This window comes from Manacus vitellinus, unplaced genomic scaffold, assembly GCF_001715985.3.
Source record: "Manacus vitellinus isolate BGI_N305 unplaced genomic scaffold, ASM171598v3 scaffold_7_pilon, whole genome shotgun sequence".
Lineage (NCBI taxonomy): Eukaryota > Metazoa > Chordata > Aves > Passeriformes > Pipridae > Manacus > Manacus vitellinus.
This window is the reverse complement of record NW_021940813.1, coordinates 21,524,509-21,549,970: the sequence shown is the minus strand read 5'-3', so window position 1 is coordinate 21,549,970 and position 25,462 is coordinate 21,524,509. Positions and strand designations below refer to the sequence as shown.

General features: G+C 35.5%; 1 protein-coding gene across 15 annotated transcripts in view; it reads left to right on the top strand.

Annotated features, from left to right (window-relative positions):
• ANKRD10 (ankyrin repeat domain 10) overlaps positions 1 to 25,022 on the top strand; it is a 36,478-nt gene extending 11,456 nt beyond the window's left edge. For 7 of the 15 annotated variants that reach the window (XM_029964702.1, XM_029964709.1, XM_029964706.1 and 4 more), the window contains 4 exons: positions 1,928 to 2,019; positions 16,561 to 16,796; positions 20,383 to 20,478; positions 23,371 to 25,022. In XM_029964702.1, the coding sequence (XP_029820562.1) occupies positions 1,928 to 2,019; positions 16,561 to 16,796; positions 20,383 to 20,478; positions 23,371 to 23,855 (909 nt within the window). In that variant the 3' untranslated portion in view covers positions 23,856 to 25,022. Of the gene's footprint in view, positions 1 to 1,927; positions 2,020 to 2,989; positions 3,134 to 4,455; positions 4,582 to 10,048; positions 10,214 to 16,560; positions 16,797 to 20,382; positions 20,479 to 23,370 lie in introns of all 15 variants that reach the window. The other 8 variants (XR_003916329.1, XR_003916330.1, XR_003916326.1 and 5 more) reach the window with 6 other exon arrangements.
• The last annotated feature ends 440 nt before the right edge of the window (positions 25,023 to 25,462 follow it).

Sequence of the window (25,462 nt, the reverse complement as noted above, 5' to 3'; positions counted from 1 at the left end):
AATGCTGAGCACAAGAGGCAAATTACTTCTTTTCTACACTTTTACCTCTTTAACAAAAAGGGGGGGAAGGGGCAGATTGGGGGGAGAAAACAGTAACAGAATGATGAATGAAAGCCCTCTTCCATGATTGGAAAATTTATTACACTAGGAAGAAAATTTTTCAAGGTAAATTACTGTCAAATGAATTTGCATGTATGATAGTTAATGTAATTGTATCCTCTTTTAAACTTCTCTGTCTTCTTGTTACTTCAGGAAAACTTATAAATAGGAGAAATTACATAAACTTCATGGGAAAGCAGTCTTCTGTCCATCAGCTATAGACAACCATTTTGGAAGGAGGGCTGTATGGCTCTTTTATAATCTCTAAGGAATTTTCTGCTCTTTTCTGTCTCCAAGCTTTGTCAGCCTCAGCAATTTTCCTTAGTTTATAAGAAAGTAAACTTTGTTAGGTACCATTATTGCTCCTTGCTGGGTGTGCTAGGTAGTTCATTGTTTGGCTGAATATCTATCTTAAGCACTGATAAACTGGCTTACTCAGTGAATTTGTAACTCATTATAAAAATATTTTACCATGAAATAAAATTGGCAAATTGGAAATTGAGAGTACATAACACATAATTCAAAATTCATGTTCAAGTTATATTTACATGGTCTAAAAGATGTGATTAAACTTCTCAAAAGCTTGGCAAAGAATTTAAAACTTTGGTACTTTCTATCTATTTGAATATAATCACATTTCAAATAGGGCTTAAGTATAACCAGTACTGTAGAGCTAGGCATGAACACTGTTGTGTGTAAAGACTGGTGAGTCAGTAAGGTGCTGTGTTAATTTAATGTAGCTAGCGTTGATATTTTAATAAAAGAAACAGGGAAGCAGAACTGAGGCACATACAGTTAGAACATGTTTAATATTAGTCAAACAGACCAGTAAAGTCCATCAGAAGTTTGGAGAGAAAGAGGATGGGAAAGAAAACAAAAAAAATCTTTGCTATCCACTGCAAGTGTTAAGGATTGTGATGATTAAATCATGTTAACAAACCAATAACAACATTTACTTGCTACTTAAAGGCAATGTTTCATTACAGATTCTTCTCTGTTGTTCTTAATACTGGTGGTTAATTGCAAGTACTGCGTTTCCTCTGCAGCCTGTAGATCACAATGCATGGAATTTACTTGCTGCTTGCTTGGATTTGTAAAATTGCTGTAGATTCTCCCTGTTGTGAAGACAGTTGGTAGGGAGCAGTTGTCTGAAAAGCCTCCCAGTATGTTTACACATAATGCAAAAAGACTAAATGATTGGATGTGCTGGTTAATACTAATAGAATGTAAATGCACAAAGGAAATCAGAAAAGACAAGTATGTAGGATGTGGGTCAATATTTATGTCTTGGGAGAGATCTGGCCTGTCCTATGAATGCTGGGCATACTTCTGTTACAGTAGAGTTCTGCATACATAGTCCTCTCCTCCTGAGTACTGAGGGAGCAACACAGGACTGTGTAAGTGTATCAGCCAGATCTGAAAGCAGTACAGTCCCACAAGCTCAGCCTTGCTGCTTCTGAGTTCAGGATGGCTTGCTCAGTCCAACAGGATTGGGATACAAAAGTGCTAGGAGATAAAGGGGTTAGAATAACTTGTTGCAGTGCTATATGCTGGGGGGGGGGTTAACAAGTTTTGCTGAATATGATTGCTGATTGCCTAGTTAGGGTTATCTTGTGAGTTAAATGCCCTTTGTGTTATTTCTTGCTAAATATCTAATGTACATGGCAGCCTACTGCAAACTTTAAAGTAATGATAAAGTACCTGATGTATTTGCTAGCTTATGTGTTGCTTTTATGTATCTGCTTTCTTAATTAAAGTGAGTAATGTAACAATAAGATTTTAATTTTTAGAAAGATAATGCTTGACAAAATGTAGTTTATCTTTACAGGATTATGTTGGTGAAACTCCTATTCATAAAGCAGCTCGATCTGGTAGTATGGATTCCATAAGTGCCCTTGTGGCTCATGGTGCGCAAATAGAGTAAGTGAGGTTTGGTTTTTTTGTTGTTGTTGATTGTTGTGTGTGTAGCTAACTAACTTAGACCAGTAAACATAGATACTAATTTCAGAAAGAAAAGTCAAAACAGCAGACACCTGATTAAAAGACAGCTAGACATGTTCAACTGTAATGAAGCCCAGGATGTTTTGCATGTCTAGTAGTAAAGATTATTTTATTTAAATTATAGCAGTGTACTAAAGTATTACAGCATTTATATCTGATACGTTATAATATTTATCACTCTTCTGTCAGATGACCCCAAATTGTACACTTTATTCAGCATGTAGTTATTTTTGCAACAAATCTACACCTTGCACTGGTGAATAAATATAGAAAACAATGCAAAAGCAAAATTATGTGCAAAATAGCAATTCACACACTCTTTGCAGTTAGTTTAATACTGTTTGTTAGTGTATTGTGTATTTGCCCTGTTAACTTTTTTCTTTAAAGGTTTATGTACTGCAAAAACATTCAGAAAGCTCACAAACTTTTGCAACTTACAGCATGGACAAAATGGATGCAGTTTTCACCTAGAAATGTTGAGTATAAGCTCTATGGCTTATAATAATGTCAATACTTAAGCAATTTGTTTTAATTAGAACTAGCTTTATTATCTGAAATGGTAACTAGTTATTGTATTTTAACCTGCAATATGAAACTGAAGTTGTGAGTGAAATAAGAATCATTTAGTTAAGTTCCTGTTTTACCCTTTGGTTTCCATCTTACTGTTTTTGTAATGCTGCACTGATAAATATACCATAAAATATGACTCTTTTCAGTGGTGTCATAGCATATTCAGGAAATACACTACCTTTTAAGTGAATAGTAGTGAACAAATTGCTTTATATGAAGGGATTGCTTCACAGAAAAATTAAATAAGCCGTCTCAGTTATTGACAAGATCATGAAATCAGTCTTAAATTTATAAATTCCCATTTTGCTCTCACTTTCAGATATTTTAAAGGTAAACTTGGATTTACATTTTACTGTGGAATTGAGCAAACCTTAATTATCATCATCAATTAGTATATAATCTTGTGGTTTTTACAAAGTAGCCAACCAAAAGAGAAGTTGTGGAACTGCATAAACCATGTGAAGTGAGTGATGTCTGCCTTTGACCAAAGCTATTTACAGCAGAAGTAGTGTAGGTTTATAGCAGTTTTAGTGAACAGGAAATAATTTGAACTCTCAATTTTTTAACTTTTGAATTCCATCTATATTTCAGTAGACTAGATTTGTCACAAGTTTTCTATGTTATTAAACATCAGATCCTATCCAGGAAATGGTAAAATCAGTGATGCAAATGCAATGGGCTTGTGGAGCAGCCCATGTTTAGTCATTTAGAGGATAAGGACTTGGCCTTGTCACCTGAGAGAGGTAGCTATTGACTGATAGGAGTGAGGATTCTTTTTCCAGGGTCAGTATGTTAAATTAGGCCAAATCAATGTATGTGCTTTTGACATTGGTTTATTTTGGGTCATCTGGATTTGAAAACTGGCCCCATATTAATGATTATGTTGATTTTCTGATTTTTGTAAAAACTTAAAAATGTAGATGCTCTGAAAGTTTTGACTCCTTTATTTTATGGCTCCAGTTAGAAGAAAAGGAGAGGGATTTTAGCCATAAAATTGAGTTCTAATTTGTGTATTTTAACTGGAATGATAATTAAGTGTATAAGACCAAGTCAAGACTTTTATTCAATACAGACCTAAGCACTATTGCTGATCTGTAGTGATGACGAATAAGACCTTTTTATTTTTACTGGGATTAGATCTTTTAATCCAGTTTTTTTCTTTATTTCTTCATATAGTTGTGGTATCGAATCTAGTTTTGTGAAGATGCAGAGAAATGTCCCTTATGTCTGCAAATAGTCAAATATACTATTTTTACATGATATTTATAGTATACATCCAGAATGCACCATCCCTAGTTTTTCTAGCCAGTAGAACAGGGATGCTATTACACAAACACTAGTAATGAGTAGTGCAACGTTGCAAGAAATGTATTCTTATTAATGACTGATTATTGAAATACTGCTGTTAAAATGAAGCAACTTGGACTAGTGTAATCTTGTTACCAGTTTCTATTTTATTCACTCCTTTGGTTATATTGGAAACCAAAGAATATTGACAATAGTCCAGTTAAGGATAAAAGTAAGAATTTTAGTTTTAATGAAATGGCCTCACTTGAATTGTTCTGGTTTACTTTATGTCAGGCTTGTTAGTGTATTGCTTTTACAGAGAAAGATAGTATGTTGCAGCCTCTAAATTTCATTAAGCTGTTGCATTGTTTTCCTAATTGATGAGAGAGAATTTGGGTCTCTATTCCTGTGTAAATTTTTAATAATATTAAAAAATAATAATTGTACCCTAGTGAAAATATTTTGATTTTTTTTGTGGTATTTACCTTTTCATTTTAGCTGAAGCATATTCTGTGCACAGTATGTCCTACAGCCATAAAAATGGTTGCTCCACTAACTATGATATTCATGGACCCTTGAAGAGGGGGAAGCAGGTGGTCACAATGTCCTCATATGAGTGAAAAGGTTTGCTGTGTAACTGACTTTTTAATGTGGATAGTACCTTTTAAAGTATCCATAACTGCTGGATTTTCACTAAAAAGCATATTTATGCAATTTATGTATGGTTAATTGTGTATTATTTATTATGATGGTGACAGACAAGCGTCCACAGCTTTTTATGGAGGAAAAGCCTTCTTGGTGCCATGTTTTGTTTTGCTCTGTTACACTATTTTTTAAATGCTGTGTATTAATATAGTTATATAGATTGCATCACAGCAGATATATAAAAATATAAAATTCAGCTGTAAATACAGGACAGTGTTGAATCAAAAAAAGAATAAGCAGATGCAGGTGTTAATTATCCTGACTTGAACTTCCTTCATTTCATGTCCATTTGCATTCAGTGCACTTGAGCATTTTGTCCACTTATTTCTGAATAAAAATTCTTCTGCAATTCTCAGTTAAGCAGTTGTGTACTCCTTAGTGTCTTGTTTTAGAGCTACGAGGGAGGTTTCAAACACTGTATTATCCTGGGATAGAGAGGTGTAACTTGTGGAATGGCATGTGGTTTGGTATGCAGCCATCCAATTGCACACAAGTATTTGCCTGCTTTATTGATCAAGATTCTTGAATAGTATCATAGGAAAGCTTTTTATTTGTCTGCCAGAAATCTTAAGGTTTTGGGGGAAATTGGTTTGTATACCATGATGGGATCTTACAAGACCCCAAAGAGATACTTTCTTTCCAATTTCTTATACTCTGGTCTCCAGGTTTGAGGAGCAGAACTGACATCACTGGGATAAATATACCAGTACCTCTGTTTGTACCAGATGACATATCGTGGTGTTGATCTGGTTTAGGCAGACACTTCAGCCATGTTCTCATTAAAGCTGTCTGGCATTCATTTGAGTGTGTAAATTCACTCTTCCTATAATGCCAGAAATGTCCTATCACTGGTATTGAGTTTTTCAGCAAAAATTTTATTCTCGTTCTTTGACAGTGGCTTAATTTTATTTCTTTGTTGCAAATTCATGTGTCACAAACTGCATGGTGTTGTTTAGAAAGGCATCATTAATTTCTTTTTTCTTCTTCACAACTGCTCTCCAAACTTCATAACAGAAATCTATCTATTGTGAGGTTTTTAGTGGATTAGCCCTTTGTGAAATTCTTGTTTCTGTTTAAAGTGAAGTCTGTTTCATGTTTTAGTTGTGATCACTTTTTTGATATCTCAGCTTTTGTTCTCCTCATTTGTACTTTTGAGATTTCTTAACTTTCTGAAAACCAGTCATCTCTAGTGAAGAGACAGAATAGTCTGAAGATTTCATGATGACAACACAGAAATCAGCCATTCCCTTGTGATGTAAACCCTCAGTTCCTTTTCAGTCTGGAGGGGAAGCTTACATGGCCTGTTGTCTTGAAGGGTCTCAAGGTTCAGAGATCTGCATTAGTTTCCAGATTTCTACTTGATTTCTTAAAATCTTAGCAGCTACTTGCAGGTTTTTGATGTGTGCTTGTTTCTCTTGCCTGGCTAACTTAACTACTGAACTTCTAATACTGAAGTGCAGTCCCTTTCTGGTGTCAGTGTACCTGTGAAGTGCCATGACTGTGTCATCTCTGGCTTCAGAAGCTGCACTGCTACATGGGTTCAGTGTGGAAGAGCCAATGTCCTGCTTTCTTACGGTCATTGGCCTCATCTCGAGAACAGTGCTTCAGGTTCTTACTGATCATTTGTCTGAGAATAGGACTTAGGTGCTTTTTCAACAGAGAGGTTCTTATCTGTTAATTAGTATATTAATGCTTATATATTATGTTTGGCACTTTTCAAACTTGGACCACTTCATACAAAATTCTTATTGTTAACCTGATTGCCTGCTGTCCAGATAGCAGTTAAACTGCTGGATTAATTACTGTTGTTGCATTATTAGTCTGTGCTGTATAGTTGAGGAAACAAATGTGGCAGTTCTTGTTTAATTGTACATAACAAGCATTTTAAGGACCATCACTGTGGTATTCTTGTAGTGACCATTCTACAATACAGGGGTATACACGTTAGAATTTGTTCTGCCTTTCCCACTTTATAAAAATTTTTACAGAAAGGCAAATTCAAAGTGGCATGTACATTTCAGTAGTGAAACACTAATTCTGCAAAAAAATTGCAAGGAAAGCTTGATAGTTTCTTACATTTGGTTTCTTGCTTGATTGCTGTGGTTGTAGAAGAACTTAAGGTGGCTTGTAGGAGCTTGTGACCATGAGGTAAGGTAGTAATTTGGGGTTAGTCTCAAGAAAAGATTTTGAAATACTGAAGTAGAATGTGTATGCCTGGGTAACTGATAAAAAATGAGACTCAGTCTTAGAGTAAAACAGCGTGGAAACCAGTAGTCTTCACAGTTACAACTTTTTCAAATAATTGCAGGAAGCTGAGGAAAACTCTTACCACTGAATTTGTGTTCAGTTTGAATGCAGGTTATTCTTCATGGGTGTGGAATAACAACAGTGGTTACTGACATCAGCCCTGAAATAGTGCAGAATTATGAGAGGTTGCCCTTCTTATGAATAAAGTAAAGTCCATCATTACTTTATGACCTTTCTGGAACATACAGAGGAAGGTCACAAAATATGTGTGAGCTTGATGGGGTAGCTTATTCTTCAGTGAAAAGCCTCATAACACTGGTTTCTTGGCTTTTCTTCAGTCAAAAGGAGCTGGATAAAGAACACTGAAGTGTTACCAAGACTTTTTTATGAGGATATCTCAGATTTCTGACAGGAATGTTTGGGGTTTTTTGTTGGCATTGGTCTGCCTTCACTAAGATACTGTGCTGAAGTTCACTTTTTCTGTAAAATAAGCTATTCTGTTGCTATTCTGGCAACAGATACCTGAGTGCAATTAAGTCAGGGGGAGAAACCAAAGGATTATGAAGTGGAACTTGGCCAGAGTTACAGTGAAAGAAACAAATGTGCAGTATATTCCCAAATATAATAGTCTGTATAGTTCTGATGGTTAGTCCAGACGTTGGTGGTGGTACAGGTGCTGTGCTTGATCTGTACAGGTGCTGTGCTTGATCTGCCAATACACTTTGACTAGATATGTGATGAGAGAATTGTTGATTGCAACATTTGCTTTAACCTGCTGTGTTGATTTGGGTTTTGTTTGCTGATCTAGTTTGTCTTCTTAGTAAAGTTGTTCACAGATCAGCTAGTACCTCTGTACTAGTTGTACAGTTAGTTGTGTAGCTAACCAGCAGTTAGTTGTGACGTGGCCCAGAACATGTTCAAGTTGGTCAGAAAAGTTTTCTAATGTGTGTCACATGTTACCTGTTACAACCCGTAGCATGTGCTTAACAACCCTAAAGAGCTTTGGCAGCTGTAATTTAGGGAAAATGTTACTCTGCAGTTTCATTCTCTTTTCTTGAGGTGGCTTGTCCGTGATAGATAAGTTTTCTTTTAAATGGAGGAAAATCTAAGTTTGAAAAACTTTCTTGTGAAGCTTGTTTCAAGTGGTTTTATGTACTTCAGCAGTTTCTTAATCCCAAAGGTCTTTTGTCTACTTGAATGAGAGCGTCAAGTTATTTTTGTCACAAAAAAAAAAAATCATGTAGTTCAGTAATCTCCCTCTATTATGGGAAAATAATTAATCCATCTAATACTTATTGTCCTTTCATTCTTGATTCCCCCCCCCCTTTGGCACAAAAATACCTTAAAATTAATTTACCTCTTTTCTTCAGTTTTATTCACAGGCTTTCACTGTCCATGCTTTTTGTACTGAATCACTTGAACTTTATTCCAAGTTTAGCACATTTGAGAGAAGCTTGCTTTCTTCATTTTTCTTATTCTAAGCTATCATTGGTTTTCAGTTGCTATGTTGAGGAGAAATAACATCATTTTATTTGCTGCTAGAGGCATCTTGACCGAATCTGTATTGCAAGATTGTTTATCTTTTCAAGTCAGAGTTTGCAATGAACCTTTTCTTCGTAGTTTTCCATAACATTTTATTCATTGTAAGCAACTTTATCTGCAACTCCTTCTTGGTTTCTAGAAACATCAAAGCAGCAGCAATGATAATTCTCATTGTCATAAGGTTGGCTGGGTAACTCTTCCCTTTAAAGTGGCTGCAGTACTATAAAGATGCTTATTTGGAATTCATTTTTGCCAGTGATCTGGGAAATATTTTCATTTTAATAGGAAAGGTCTTCTGTGCTGTATTGCAATCAGACTGTTGTTTTGAGAGCTACCATAGTCTTCCGTACTTTCCCTTTGTCAGTTGTATTTAGGAGTCACTTCTTCTTACATAAATAAATAGGAATTTAAAAATATTTTTGCTTGCTGGTACCAGACCAAGTCAGACAGGCCTATATTATTGAGGCAGAAGTTTACTTGGAAATGTGAATATTTTTTACAAAAGATACTGTAGATCAAAGTCTTCATTAAAGCATATAAATGGGAATACAGATACAGCATAAATCACCACCTGATGGTGATGCTTGTGGTAATTCTAACGTTGCCTACCACAGTTAATGAATTCTTTCTTCTGCCAACGTTTGTTTAGTCATGAGTTAAAGTATCTAGGAGCTAATTATGGCTGCAGAATTTATAGTTCACCTTGATTTTTATGTGGAAAAAGTGGCTTCACGTAGAAGAGTCCTTCTCTCCAGTATATTCATGTTGTTACGATTTTGGAGGATGTTCATAGAAACTCTACCACTGTTATTAAAAGTCTAAAACAATTTCAACTGCCAAATGCTTTGTTGTGAAATAAAAACTTGGCACCAACTTGTGCTTTTGTAGAAGCCCAGTGTGTAATTCTAGCATGAAGTTTTATAGCTGTCCCCAGCAGTGACACACATCTGTTTAGTTAAGAGTATTTTTCTCTTGGTATCTGGGAAGAAAAAAAAAAGTTTGAAGCTATTTCATAACTTCTGTATTTGGACACCAAAGGGTTAAAACACTGAAAGTTTAGTATTTTAAAATCATTTTGCTTTAGAAATTTTAGACTAGTATACTGCTGTTTATATAGGAAACGTTTTTTTCTCATTGTGGGCGTTTTAGTATTCTGATCTTATTTTTTTCTCTTTCTTCTTTTGTTTTGTTTTAATCCTTGTATCTGCTAATTTTTGTATAGGAATAGCTACTAATTCTTTTGAGATACAGCCTACTAAATTTAAGTAATTGAAGCCATGAATTGACCGGTAATTTTAATCCATTCTGTATAAATTTCAGTGAAGAACTGACAAATTGGTTTCAGGATGAAAGTAATAATGCTTTAAAAGGCATAAAAGACTTAGTATCTTGTTGTTAAGGTGGTCACATGGTAATGGCTTACATATTGAATAATGTGCTACAGCACTTTATGTATGTTAATGTACTTTTAATCTTAATGTTGCCTGCAAATATGTGATCCCTTATGATATAAGTTTCCTGTTTATGCACCATTGCCCGTTTAAATCAAACAGAAGATTCTGAAACTGTAAAAACTACACATGTCAATGTTTTACAGCTACGTAATTCGAATTGACTTGATTTTTTCAAGTAATCCTAGAAAGGGGGAGCATTCCATATAGAAACTGCTGAAACTGCCACAGGTGCTTCTCCGAAAACCTTACAGTTGTGGCATTGAATGTTCAGTATCGCTTCCTTTCTGCACACAAGGCATACTGTTGAGGTATTTGTTGCGGTGATTGGTTTTAATGCTAATCTAGGAATTCAGATATAGAATCTATAGATTTGCATGCTTTGCTTACCCTAATTTACAATTATCTACATTTTTATTTGTAAACTAACAATAGATAAGTTGAGATCAGTAATTTTTAACAGATATTACATTGATATACGAAAACTGTGGTTTATTTTCTTAGATTGTCGCATGGCATTAACAAAAACACAGTGAGCTGTAGGCACTGTAATCACTATTTCAAATTAAACATTTAGGAGATTTTTTTTACATATATGAATGTTTTTTCAAAAAGATTTATTGTTGACTTTTTGTAGCAAATGTTTGTTTTGTTTTTCAAGGTATGTGACATTATAAGTGGAAGATACTGTATTTCAAATGTTAAAAACACAGCTTTTTTTCCACCAATGAGTATGAAAAAGGAACAACTGAAGCAACTTAGAAGCAATTTTTTTTAAATAAATTCAGTGTAATTTAGAATCCAATGCAAGAAGCACAAGTCTTTGTTTTCTTTGTACAGATCTTTTGAAGAGTAAATTTTGTAAGTTATCCTGAAGCAAATCTTTCTTGCATATAGATATTTAAACAATTCTAAACTTTTAGTTGTTGGGTTTTTTTTTTAATTATTCCTGACTTAACCATAGTGGAAGTGTCTTGATTATGTTTTGAGAGCTTGCATCAGATTTTTTCCTTCCTTTAGTGAACTTCTGAAAACAACAAATTGTTGTTAGATTGAAATAATAGAAACATCCTGCTAAATAAATCTAAAATGGAAGTAAATTTCATGTTTCTGTGCACCAGTCCTGTTTGGTCAGATAATACATTTGTCTCTTTTGGTTTTGAACAACAATAGAGTTGCACTGCCACCCAACATTTTTGAAAATGCTTTTCAGAAGAAGGAAATACCTAAACATATGCTTCATCAGTGTCCTCTTTGTAGCTGCTTTAATTTGATTACCACGACTCTCAGATGAACTCAGCCTTTAGAATGGGAGTTCAGATGATGTCAACCAGAGGAAGAAAAATGGGTATTAAAAAAAAAAAAGTCTTCTTCATAACAAGATTAGTCTGTTTTGAAGACTTCCTGTGGACATCACTTGATGGAAGAAGAGAAATTTGTTGTAAGAGTGTTGTTTTAAGCACTGTTAGGTGTGTGAATAAATGTATATGCAAAAGTCAGAGCTTTAATTCAATATATCAGTGCACGTGTTGAGTTTATTTATAAAACACCTGTCACTACACAACAATTCAAGTCTCATCTGTCAAGGAACTTCAAGATCACCTACTCATCCATATTCAGACTTCTGTCAACTTTTCTCGTGGATTTTTTTCCATTTAGAATAACTTTATAATACGAAAATGTATCCTTCCAGTTACATTTGTCTTTCTTCTTTTGCTTTGGAGTTAGCATCTTATACTTCTGTACTTTGAAGAAAACAAACTGTCTTTATTTCCAGCTCCTGGATTTTAACCTACAAGAAGGCTGAGGGTAAATATATCATGCTTCATGATTCTAATTTGTTTCTATTAATAAGAATTACATGGAAACAGTGAGTAAACTGTAAAGCAAAAAAGTGCTGCCATGTGAAAGAACCTTAACAGGACTCAGTCATTTTTCAAATACTTGAATTGCTTTGGAAAGGATGCAAGGTATGTGTTTTCTAAACATGGAGTGGATTGACTTTCTGACAACTTACCAAAACTGTGTTTAGCCCTGGGCAATGTTAAGTAAGGAATTTTTCTCCTGTTTGTCAGTTCAAGCCTTCACGTGTGTTCCTGTCTGGAGTAGGTGCCAAAAAGGGAATGATATTTTCAGAGCTTTACTCTTCTTTCTTCAGTTTTTCCACCTATTCCTGAACTGGACTGACCTTCAGTCAGAAGGTTTTTGACCTTTTTTCTTTTTTTACTAGAGGGAAAGGGAATTAAGTTTTTGGAGCACAGCTGTCCAATTTGACAGTAACTAGGCCAACCTAGTCAATGAATATACTGCACCAAGTCAATGAATGCTGTTTAATAAAGGCTGACTAATCGTAAAACACATGTAACTTTTCAAGGCTTATTCTGATTTTATTATTTATGACTTTATTGCATCCTTCTGTACCTTCCATGCTGGTAGGTTCTTCCTTCATAAGATCATCTTTGAAAAATGCAGTGTGTGTAGCTTGCTATTTGTCTTGTTACAGCTGGATAGCCCCTACCTTAGAGAAAAACCTCCAAAAGCAACATAAGCTTGTCCTCAAGTTTGACATATTTGTCAGGGGGAAAAAAGGTTAAAAAAGCCAACAACAAACTCTACATAACAAAAAACCTGCAAGAAATTTCTGTGCTCATTTTTGAATTCTGAATAATGGAGTTACAGAAATAGAGCTGTTGTATCTGCTGTATGATTAGCAGTAACAAAAGGACAGCTTACCTGAAGGTTTATGTCAAATGTGTGTTCCAAGCTTCTTTGGAGTTTCCACTATTTCAAGGTGTTTGAGGTAAAAGATGAATGGTAGTACTGAAGGGACTCTTAACTTATTAAAAAAATGGAGGATGGGTGGAAAAGAATTTTTTTCAAGAAACATAACACTTGAGATAGTTCTGTCCATGTTGTCCAGTGGTTTACATTTTTTCCCTGCTGTTTTTCTTTCACAGCCCAGGTCTTGAAGTTACTTTCAGTTATAATGTCCTTTACCTATTCTTTTTCTTTATGTCAGCATCTATGAGAAATGAAGTACCTTTCAAGCAAGGGACACCTAATAACTGAAGTAGTTGAAAATTTACTTGAATATAGTGATTATCTCTTTGAGTTTTCTGCTTGTTGATTTTTTAATTTATTTATTTTTTAACCACACAGACTGTGTCACGTACAGTCTACTTTAGTAGCCAAATAAATCTCCAGTTACTATTTCTCCTTTTCACTTGACAGTCAGTTTACATGTAATTGTGGTTCATAACCAAGGGCTGACGTAGGAATTGCACATAAGAGTTTGAACTCCTCTTAACCATTTCTATTTTTGTCCTTATAATCTATACTGTACTGTGTACAGTAATGACATTTACATTCTTAGCTCTTGGGCTAAGTTCAGGTAGCTACTTCCTTTTCAGCCAATTGGCAACATTTGAGACAGACCATGCACTGCATATTTAGTAATAGATGTGTTCCCACTTCCTTGTAACTTCTGCTGGAACAGGGTGGTTCTGCTCCAAGTCCAGGTTGGCACTTTTAAAGAATGGTCTAATAGATGTCTGAGCTTTTTAGTTCATTCAAGTACTCCACAGTTTCTGGGAGGATTGTATTACACTATATTTTTCTGTATCACACTCAGAATCCTTAGAGTGATGACAATATTTCTAAATTATTTTGGAAATGCTAAAGCTATTCTAATCTGGTAAAATCCTGTGATATCTTTTAAGAGTGTTTTCTCTCCTACTTTGTTCCTAGTTAGTTAGGTTTTTCTCTTGGATTACTTGCATTTTGTTATGATATATATAACATGTATAATATAGCATAGCTAGCCCTTGCTGCCTTTTGTGTTCCCACTGACAGATTTTTCCTCCTAGAGAAGACTAAAAAAGTCAGCTAAGGAAATAGGTCTTTTTTATCTTTCTAGCCTGGTTTTGAGGAAGTGACAGAAAGTTTCTCCAGAATTTGTCAGCTTTTCATCTTCTCCTTCGCATTATTATTGAAATGCAAGCCAGTTTAGCTGAAATTTGAAAGCATTTGAAAGTAATCAAGTTTTGATTAAAATAATTAACAGCGACAAGTGGATATATAGAGAAGATACTCAAATTAGTTTTCTAACTGTGAGGGAGCAAAGGGAATTTGACAGTTGTGTTCTCTTTCTTAGCATTTGATCTAAAGGTTTCTGGAGTCATCCAGAATCCGTAATCTCCTTTTATTTGATTGAACTTTTTTCTGTTTTTCCACTACTAACTTCTGAACACAGGACTTTCTCTTGAAATTGATAAGCTAAATTCAGGCTAGCACTTATAAGAAAGGTTTCTGAACTCTTAGAAGCAAGAATGTTATATCCAGTGGGCTTGAATCCACTAAAAACCTATGCAGTGCTTTCAGACTACTTCTGTAGAACAAATACATCTTTGTCTCCCTGTTAAGTCATCTCTTCAAGATGGGACAGATCTTAAAATATCAAAGGTCATTACATTTTAAAATATGACAAAATCTTTTAAGTTCATTTATTTTGTGTCTGGGAAACATAATTACTCTTTCCTAGAGTTTGGTCATGTAGCCTTACACACTTGGATCTTTGTACATCTCTAAATGCCTCTGGCATCTCATATTGACGTTCCTTTGAGGAATAGTTACTGAACTGTAGTCTGCCTTACAGTCAACTTTTCAAAGCAGAGTTATTTTTCAATAATATTTGCTAAGTAATAGAATTACTGACTCCTTGAAGTTTTATTAAATTAGGTGGTCATTTGATACCATATTGTTTGTGTCATTTTTATTTTCGTGTATCTTTAATTTACTCTTGCTTAGATCTCCTTTGTTATTCTTTTGAGGCTTGCAAATTTAAAACAGATTTCAGAGAACTGAGCTATTTTTTTTTGACCAAAACAGATCTGTTGAAATTTCTGTTTCTCCAGCTGTAGTTTCATTGTATTACATCTGTATGCTGCACAAGTAAATCAGAACTACTAAAAGCATTGAATGTTAGCTGAGACCTCAACAAACCACTTGATTCAGCATGGGAAAGGATTGACTGCATTTTGCAAAATTTCTGAAATCATAGGCTGCTCTTAAAATGAGGAGAGAAAGAGACCCCTCTCAAGATCCAGCAACATTTATACTCTAGAACTTTCTCCTGATGCCTCTCTTTAATTATCCTTTGTTTGTGTTAATCCCATTCTTACACGGCCTGCACTGGATAAACAGAAGATCCTCTTTTGCAGCTGTCTTCTGGGTATTCAAAAGTAATACCTCCACCTTGAAGTTTCATTTCTTTTGCATAACTAGATTTTTCAGTCTTCCAGAGTCTTGCTTTTTAGACCACTCTTGACAGCTGTTCTCTGGATTCTCATTAGTAGTCCAAGTTAGTGGTGACTTAGAATAGTGTAGTATGGAATAAAATTAACCCTGGTCTAGCCTAATAAGTTTTGTGATTTTGTAGTATTTTGATTTATCCATTTTTGGAAGTAGTCTTGCTGCAGTAGGCAACTTCTAAAGTCTCGTTTTTATAGCAAATAAGTTACAATTGTCTAGGAAGCAAATCTGGGTTTTGTTCTTTGATTTCTTCATGTGAGCTGGATTGAGTTCTTTTCTATTTCATATGAGTTTCAAGAGGATCGGGTCTTTAATCTCCTGAATTCTTATTCTGTTGGCTGGTCTGTTTCTGGATTTTTAAGTAATGGACTTGTCTAAACTATTGAAACCAAGAAACAAAAATTCAGTTTTTCTGACTATTTACATCTGTCTAGAAAGGCAGAAAAATATTATGAAAGATTGATTAGCATCTGTTGCTTCGCCATCTAGTTTTGTCATTTCTGGCCCTCTTATCTCCACTTCTATGCTCTTCCTTATGAAGTTAGCCTAAATTTATAAGCACAAAATGTACTGTATGTTTGTGTAAATGTATGTGATATAGAGCACTTCTTCAGATTAAACTTCTACCTCTCTACATGTCCTGCATGATTTCATTTATAATCTCCTTGTATTAGAATATTCAAAATCAATGCCATTCTCTCATGCACAGAAAAGTCTTGATTCAAATTAACAAAGCAAGTCCCAGTACTTATGATGTCACACACTTTGAAATGAGAAACAAACCAGAAACAAAAGTATAAGCAAAGCATAACTAAGTATAGCATCTTTATCTATCTATCTCTTTCTATATATGTATATATTTTGTTGTTAGGAAGAATAGTGATGTTGTTGTTACCTTAGAAACCAGAATGCCATGGACAATTGCCAAGTCATTTTAAGTTTGTTTGAGTATTTGATCTTTTGCTCACGTTAAAGCAATAGATTGCAGAATAAAATGCAGAAGATGGTAAAATTCAACACTTGATTAGTCTGAAGTTTATGTAAAGATCAGATGCTTCAGACTATTTTAGAATAAAGCATTTTGAGAAGTTTAAATAGGAAGATGGTTTAAGGCACATAGTATATTGATTTTATTTAACAGTGTATTGTCTCCCAAATTTTGCTTAGAAGCCAGATATATGTGCAAAAAGTAAAGTTAGTTATAAAACTAAGATTAATAACTAATTTCTTAATGGAAATTTGCTAAGTGTATGTTTTCTCTCATCACCTGCAGATAGATAGTAAGGGCAGCAGCAGCAGCAAGCTAGCGTGATGAATGAGTGTAATTCAGTTTCTTTGTATTGTACAGCTTGAGAAATGCCAGTGGCCTGACAGCAGCAGACCTTGCACATACCCAGGGCTTCCAAGAATGTGCCCAGTTTCTCTTGAACCTCCAGAACAGTCACCTGAATCGTTTCTATAGCAATGGCACCTTAAATGGGGTTCATCAGAATGCAGGTCCCAATCCATTCAGTGGTGGGACCAGTCGAAAGAGATCCTTTGAAGATACGGAGTCTGCTGGAGCAAAGAAGGCTAGAACAGAAGGTGAGACCCCAGAGGTAAAAGGGATGGGTTGATACTGTTGCTGAGAAAGGAAAATAAACATTTTAAAGCCTTTTGGAGTGGATGTTGAGTATTATTGACAAACTCACGTATCTAAATTACATATTAATCCAAGAAGATGAATATAATTCCATGCCACAAGATCCCAGTTCTCCCTGTCATCATCTTGGCGTGTTCAGAAATTTCTATTTCCAGAGAGTGCTATAGCTGCACGATGCCAAGAATAATTATGCAGAGGAGTAGGAGCTAAAATTAGTTTCTACTCCTTCCTCAGTTTCTTCACCTTCATGAGAGCCAAATAACATTGCGTTGATTCACATAGATACCCGGACGTTCTGATGGTAATTTTCCACTTGGGGATTAATTCACAATTCAGAAACTCTGTGCTAGGTAAGATGAATGAAAGAAATTTAAGGCAGAAAGGTTTCTCAAATCAAGAGGGATTATGTCTGTAAGGTAAACATACCTCAAGTTTCCAGGATCATGCTCCAAGAACTGCTGTCTTAGCAGAGGGTGTAAGACTAAAATGAATCTTAAGGACTCTTGTTCAACCTTGTGCATTGAGGATACTGCTGCTTTCTCTGCCAGCAATGACACAATAGTACAACCCAAAGATATTTTTTGGTAGCTCTATGAAGAAGTTTTTTACATCTTATACACACCTTGAGTAACATGATAGAAAATATCTTCCTTTCTTTTGCCTATTCCATTAAATTCTTACTAAAAACAAAGCAGCAATTCTGCACTCCAACTCCTTTTTTCCTGTGGTTAACATCAGGAAGGGGACTTCATGAGTTTTTGTTGAAGGGTCTTCTTTCAGTTAAAATTGATGTTATTCTAACATACGTGACTTTCAGCGAGCCAAATAGAATGGGCTTAAACAGTGCTTAATTCCAGATAATAAGAGGGAAATTGAGGCCTAAACCATGTTTCTAAATATGACATGGGCAACATAATTACATCAAGATTGACACTGTAGTATTTTCAGTACTTGCTATCTGGCCGTGACTTCTAACTATAGCAGGATCAGAGGCCTTAACTGGGTACTTCATAGCCAGTCATGAACGGGATATGCCAGACTTAGGGAATAATGTCCTAAGTAGATATACAAAATAAGAAAATTTGCCCAGTGTTCAGGTGCCCATAACAGTTTCAGAAAGATGTCTTCGGTGCATTGATGTTCTGCTACCGGGAGGCACTGCTTGCAGTAAAATTTATTTTTCATTTTGAAGAGCCACTCCTGAATGTTCCTAACCAGCCATCTCTTTCAGCTTCAGGATGTGGCTTCAAGCTGGTCCATAGGCAGCGTTTCCCCAAAGTCTGTGGGGGTGGCACTGGGCTAGCTGTGTGTATTCTCTGTTTCCATGAAATAGCAGTATCTGCATCACCTTTCACTATAAACAGTTGGTCCAGTGCATAAGTTAGATCAAGCAAAAAAAAAAGACAATGCAGTGAACAGGAGCTCCCAAGTAATTACAAAGATGTTGGAAAAGCAATTGAGAAGATAATTTTTTTAAATTGTTACCAGTATGACTTTTTAAGACCTCTGCAAACAAATGCAAAAGCTTTACTGCATTTGCTTGGAGGTTTTTGGAGTAACTAAGAGATGCATCTCAGCTGTGAAAGCTGCAGTTTCTAATCTGACGTGTCTGCCCTCACAGACATCAGCATCAGTAATAGCTACGTATTGATGTAAAAAGTCTGTTGCAGTGAGAATGAGTCACTGTTCCTGAGGCATTTTTGTAAACAACAGAGCTGAGTAATGTGGAGTCATCAGTACATCTTTGTGCCTAGCTGGCCTTTTTACAAAACAAGCCCAATTTTGTGTTAATTTTGCCCTTACTAAAACCACAGTGGTCTATTGTGCTTTAAAGACTATTTACACAGGAGACTCCAGATGTTCAAAGAGTGCAAGCAACCTGTATTTGCAGGTGTTGATGGCTATGCCCCAATTCAGAATAACCACTGCTTTGAAAAAAATTACTTTTTGTGACAATATATGTCCCATACAAGAACCTGGAACAGTAGAGTAGGAAGAAGATAAATGCTTAAGCTGTACTTTGCTCTGGAATAGCTAAACTGGGCATTGGATGGGGATTACTTGTAATTCTGTTTAAATGCATACACATGGATCTGCTATCAGGTGCATAGTATTGAATCTTTGACCTCAAAATTAAGTGCCACTGATACACGATATGCCATGATTCAAAGTAATAGCTCTCTCAAAGGTAGTGCAAAAATGAGTTCTGAAGGCTGAAGCCGAACTTGAAGTAAGTTGGTGGCCACTCTCAGAATATACACCAGGTAGTTTTTCATTTTGACTTAAAAACATGAGCTGGATTTTATGTCTGTTTTTCTGAAATCAGTTCCAGAAATTTCACTGTTCTGCCTGGGCAGGTCAGCAGAGTATGGTGCTCAGGGTCAGAGATGATGATGATGATGATGCACACCAGGCCATCTGGTCACACAACTGTTCATGGCAGTCCTAATCCTGGCCCTTCTGGTCAGCCCTCAATGGGTTGGCTTTGCACTGTGTGTTGCCAAAGGTACTGACTTGCTGCACACGATCAGTGACTGACTGTATCAGTATCATGGCTGGTTTGGGTGTTCTGAGTGAGGTGGGGATGGAGAGCATTGCCAGGCATGACTTGGCCGGCATGAAACAGCGCATGAAACATTCCTGTAGGTAACTAGGAGAAAATGCCTTTAGTTTCCTGGTTTAAGGGAGTTTGAAGCCCACTGATCCAAGGGCCCTGGCGTCATTTAAGCCCTCTGTGATTTCTTTGGCCCTGGAACACTTTAGCTATTGCTTAAAGTTCTTTAAAACTGAACAGTTTATGAAAATTTTGATTGTACCCGGGATAATGAAAGCTGACTTGCAGTCTACCAAAGCAGCCCTTTATAACATGAGTGTGTGCAGTGTAAATAGCAAGATGTGTTAATGCCAGTGTGAGAGCAAGGCAGGGCCTGCTGGGATAGAACTGGAGCAGCGCTCTGGGTAGTAGGTATAAGAAGTAGTAGTGAAGTTGAGCCCATCTTGCTTATTAAAGCGTTCCCCACAGCAGTCTCACCACTTGCTAACTTGTCTCAGAACTGTGTGTTCAGCTCTTGAAGGGATCCGTGAAGCAGTCTGTTATACAAATGGATGAATTACTGGGACCTGGCCCTTGGGAGTGAAAGAGGGAATAGTCCAGACTGACAGTAGACAATTGTGAGGTAGAGACTGCTTTTTATCTGTTGGGGACACTAGCTGTAAAGCCTAAACATGAGTAACTTAAATTGCTCTCTATTCAACTGCTTGGCTCACCAAACTAGTAAGCTTGATGTGTAGGTGCAAAGTCTCATAGGTGCTCTGATAGTTCTCCATTTTGAGGAATTGAAATGAATGAGCAAGTACTTAGCAGTTACTTACTCTACATTTTGAATCTGAACATCAGAAGCTCTCAGATGTGTAAAATTTACATTTCTTTGTAAAGTTTTGGCTTTAATAATCAAAGTACTCATCTGTTTGTTGGCTGAGTTTTGAAGTGGGCACCAGTGACTAAACATGACTCCTGTTTTTTATCAGCTTACAGCTTTGATGGCTTAATACCAGTGATGAATGGAGGAGCTGAGGACGATGCTGACAATATGCACGTTGATAGAGAGTTTGCTGTTGTATCAGGTGGGAGTGGACAGTTTCCTGTTAACTACAACAACATTCAAATGGTTGAAGACACCAAACAACAGGAGAGTACTTCTGTTGGACCAAAAGAAATTGAAATATACACTGTTTCTGCAATGCAAACTCCTTGTCGTTGCAAGAATCAATATGCATTTTATTTTTAATTTAAGTATAAAATTTAGTCCTTCATTTTTGCACATTGTTGTCTAGAGTCTTGGAAACTATTGTATTGCTGTAACACCCATTATACTGGGGGTTTAATAGGCATCAAAAATTAGCTGTTTCACACAATGTATTGTAATCGTGAAAGAGAAGATTTATTAGTTGTTTTTTAATATTTCAGATAAACAGAAATCCACAATGACTGTTTCACTTTTAACCTGAGGCTTGTATTATGTTGTGCCTTGCTTTTTGTTGCTATACTTTCAGGTTAAAGGAAATACAGAAATAATTTAAATTATTCATTTAATTTTGATTAAATAGATTTAATTGCTAATAACAAGACTTGATACAGAAATATATCTTAGCTTTGAAAATAACATGTTATGACAAAGCTATAGTCAAAACATTACAACAAATACTATAAAGAATAATCTAGACATACATCATATCTTCAGAATTTGTTCAGACACAATGGCATAAGTGCAGGATCCTACTATGGGGTTTCTTATGTAAATAAAAGACTGGACATCACAGGTCTTAAACTACTATTTGGAACAAGTGCACCTTGGAAAACAGTTTTTGTGTTTTGTACCAATCTTCATGAGACAATCAGAATGTTACTAGTATTAGTGAATATTAATGCGCTAGGTTTTTTAAGGGCTGCTTAATTAAGATGCATTTGGAAACCCCAGGATATGTATAGAGTTTGATTAAAACTGTCTTGGGTCAGCTTTTTCCTTGCTCTTTGTAGGTTAACACATGGAGTTACTATGATAGTGCAGTATTACATTCAGAAATTAATTTCTTATTATTTATTGATTTGTTCCGCCATAAATTTGTTTGTGCTTTGTACCACAGATCAGATTCGCCAAAGGGAATGATAATTAATAGGTATTTTAATATATTAGGAATAAACGTATACACATATATATAATCAACACTTTAAAAGTAGACTATAATATTTTCCAGTGATAATTACTAAGTGTTCTTATTTGGGGAAAAATGATTGTCTTTCATAAATATACTGTATTACTATAGGTGCTCATTTTTAACAAATAATAACATTCTATAATTATCACTAGAACTATTCATTACCTACTTTTTGCATATTAACTAACAGAAGTGCCAGTTTTATTAGATTTGATTTGGCAAAGCCAGCCTATAATGGTTGATTTTTAAAAGTTAAAACTTCACACTTTTCAGTTAATAAACACTATGTGAAATTCCTTCTGTGCGTTTTCATCACTGAAATATTAGATCTTTGATGTCTTGATGAGTTTGTGGGGTTTTTTTCCACTTTCAACAAGAATTCGTGGTTAGTGAGTTCAGCTGATGTGGTTATTTTAACTTATGTAGGGACTAAACAGGAAACTCCAGTTAGTAAATCCAGTGAGTTACAAACTTTGAACACATTTCTTGGCATTATGTATTGTTGTCTGTGGAGTATCAGTATTGTAATACATATTTCAAGTAATAGCCATGCAAAAGACTAATAGAGAACCAAAACTTCATATTCTTCCTTGTCAAACAGTGGTACTCATTATGTGTCACTTAAATTGGAGCCCAGTGTTAATGCAAATGTGAAAAGTTGCCAACAGACTTACTGGCTTGATTTGGATCCATGCAGTAAATGCAGTCCTGTTCTGCACATGGGTTTATGCCTTCAATGTGGACATAAACATATGTGCATGTATCCAAGGATAACCACAGAATGTAAAATCTGTAAATGTCACCACATAGGTCTGTAGTTTCCATGCTTGCCTTGCTCATCTTCACCAATATAGATAGACATAAATTTTATTTTTAAGGCAGAATATATCACGCATTTTTTGTGCTAGTACTTTTGAGTACCACTGCAAAAACATGCATTTCAGACAGACTGATGAAATCTGTTCATGGAAACAAAACCTATTGTACTAATTTCTAACTTCAAAGGAGAAATTGCTTCAAAACAGTTGTCAGTGGTTTTTGCATGCACATTTTTAGAATTTTGTTTCCTGCTAATAACATTTTTTAGTCTCCTGTGCACTCTACTCTTGCTGTTGTATGGCATTTTGCATGTGGTTTGTACAGATGCTATTATAAACTTATTAAATACAAACCTGCCCAGTATGTTATCTGGGAAGCTGCTAGGTAAATTGAAGTGCTTTTTGAATAAAGGAACTTGGAAACATTTTATAGTAGCACCCCAACATAACATTTCTTTATTTGACTTATTTCAGTGCATATTGTACTGTAAGAGTTACCACTAAAACGAAAAAAAAAAGAACCATGGTTAAATTACAGCTGAAAAATGAAAAAACCCAGCCTTTCACCCTCTCTCTCACAGATACTCAGTTCTTGTATGTACATAATTTTTCATCCCAACAGGGCATTACAGTTAAGGTGGAAAGATGCCTTTTATTCCACCTTTGAAAACACTGCCCAGAATGTTGTGTGCTGCACTTATTTCATACAGTTAAATGAAAAAAAATCTGAGTTCACATTGTCTTTGCAAAGAATAATACAGGCATATTTACAAGTTGAATGTAGATAGATAGTTGCATTTTCAACATGAGAATCCATGTTACAAGCTTACTGGTTAGCTCTCATTACCTTGAACTGCCTACATTGTTATAAAGAAAGGGTAGGTTTATTTTCAAAGCTGTGTATGGAAACATTTTTTAAATAAGTAAAGTACAGTGGAGACATTTTTGTGTATTTCCATATATTCTTAATTGTTGGTGACAGGTGTATTTCTTAATGCAGATATGAATAGCAGTAGCTCCATATTGAATGCACTGACAAATGGATGTGCCATCAATGGACATTTGGATTTCACCACCGCACAACAGCTCAGTGGGATGGATGCCAGGCGTGAGGAGTGCTTAGCATTAACACCTAACGGAGTAATTCCTGGAATAACTTCCCCCAGTAGGCACCGAGTTCATGCCAGTAATGGCACTGAGGAACCAGAAAAAGCCATGAGTAATTCCACCGATATGTGTGGATCTCTCCATCTGAATGGAAGCCCGAGTAGCTGTGTTTCTAACCGGCCCTCGTGGGTTGAAGACCCTGGAGATACTTTGCACTATGGACACTACCATGGTTTTGGGGATACTGCTGAAAGCATCCCTGAACTTAGTAGTGTTGTTGAGCATTCCAACTCTGTCAAGGTCGAACAGAGATACGACAATACTGTCCTAGGCACAATGTATTTGTATCACGGTTCCTAGATGAATGATCTCTATGTCAAATGCATATTGAAATTGCTACCAAATGAAACTGAGGAGACAAAATCCTCACATAGCATTAAATTTGAAGATCGCAACTTGTTGCTATTTTTACACTTTGTTTATATGAAAAGTAAACCCTTAATTTGACAGCCTTATACAATAGTTGTAGTTTGTTGCATGTATGGGGCTTATTTAGTGATAATAGGTGCTGTCATGATGGAATGTTTATTGTTTTCATTTTTTTGTTACGGAATGTTCTGGTTTTGTATTTTTTTTCTAAGCTTGTGAACACTATCTTTCCCTTTTTAGAGGTGTTTTCCCTTTTATTAAAACAACGTTTAACTGAATTTTGTGAAGAAAATGTTACGTATGTGCATCACTTAGAGGTAAAGATTTTTCTTTTCCGTATCTTCTGCTGAAGCTATGGTAGCAATATCAATGCCAGCTCTCACTATGCAAGGTTGAAAGTGGCAATCTTCTGGAGCTTCTCTGACTTTATAGTTTGTACATTTGTTTGGTATAATTAGATGTTCATCTTTAAATTTTTTGAACAAGTTGTTTAGAAATATGGAGACAAATTTGGAAGAATTTACTGTTTCACTTTCTGTAGCGTAGAAGTGCTTTTTGTTGTTGTTGAGCTCTTTGCATTACAGAGTGGGAAAGTTCGGTCGCAGTTGGGTGTGCCTCAGGTTTGCTCTGTGGTGGGTTTCTTTGGCTTCTCTCCTTTTGTGTGCGCTTGATATTTTACCATAGCTCACAGACCGGAGGCATGTTGGCACTGTTCTGCTTTGTACACGGTTTAAAATTGCTGTTACTTGTTATAGAATTTGCCAAGTCAAAATATTTGAGTTTGACTGTCTTGGATATACATTTATTGTCTTTTTTTTAACATACGCTTTGAAAATGTAATGTTGTGTACTCTTTGGGCTATGCTCACAGAAAATACATTGTATTTAATGCTTAATACACAAATCAAAATTCATATAAGTGCACTATATGAGCACTAATAATATAAGTTGCTGCTTGTGTTACAAGTGAAGAGTGGAGAAGAATATGGTAAATGAGATAAGCCCTCTGAATTGTGTTGATTTTTTTGTTCTTGTTTTGTTTTCAAAAGGGACCTTTACAAATTGGATTAAAAAATAAACATATTACATTGTATCTGAATATTTTGTTTAGATGTTATTATTTTTGTAGCAGTTTGAGGAAGCCTTAAGTAGTTTATAACTCACAATTCTCCATAATCTTGCTCGGTGCTGCTGTGGAATGTCTTCATTTTGTCAATATATGGAAGCAAATGGGAACAGCCCAATAAGGTGTTCTTGATTAAATTACAGAAACACATACTGGATATTCTGTGTATGATGTATGTATGTGTATCAGCCTTCAGCTCCAGAAATGGGTTAAAATACTGCCTGTCTGATTTTTATAGAAATTGTAGTCTCCTTCAAACATTTTCAAGCAAAATACTACTAACTACAGAGAAATCAGCATTTTAAATAGCCTTTACAGTTTTACATGGTTTACTGCACACAAGGGACTCGCAGCGTATTCAGATTGAGAGTAGCACCGATAGGACAATTGACCAGTTCTTTTGCATGTAGTTG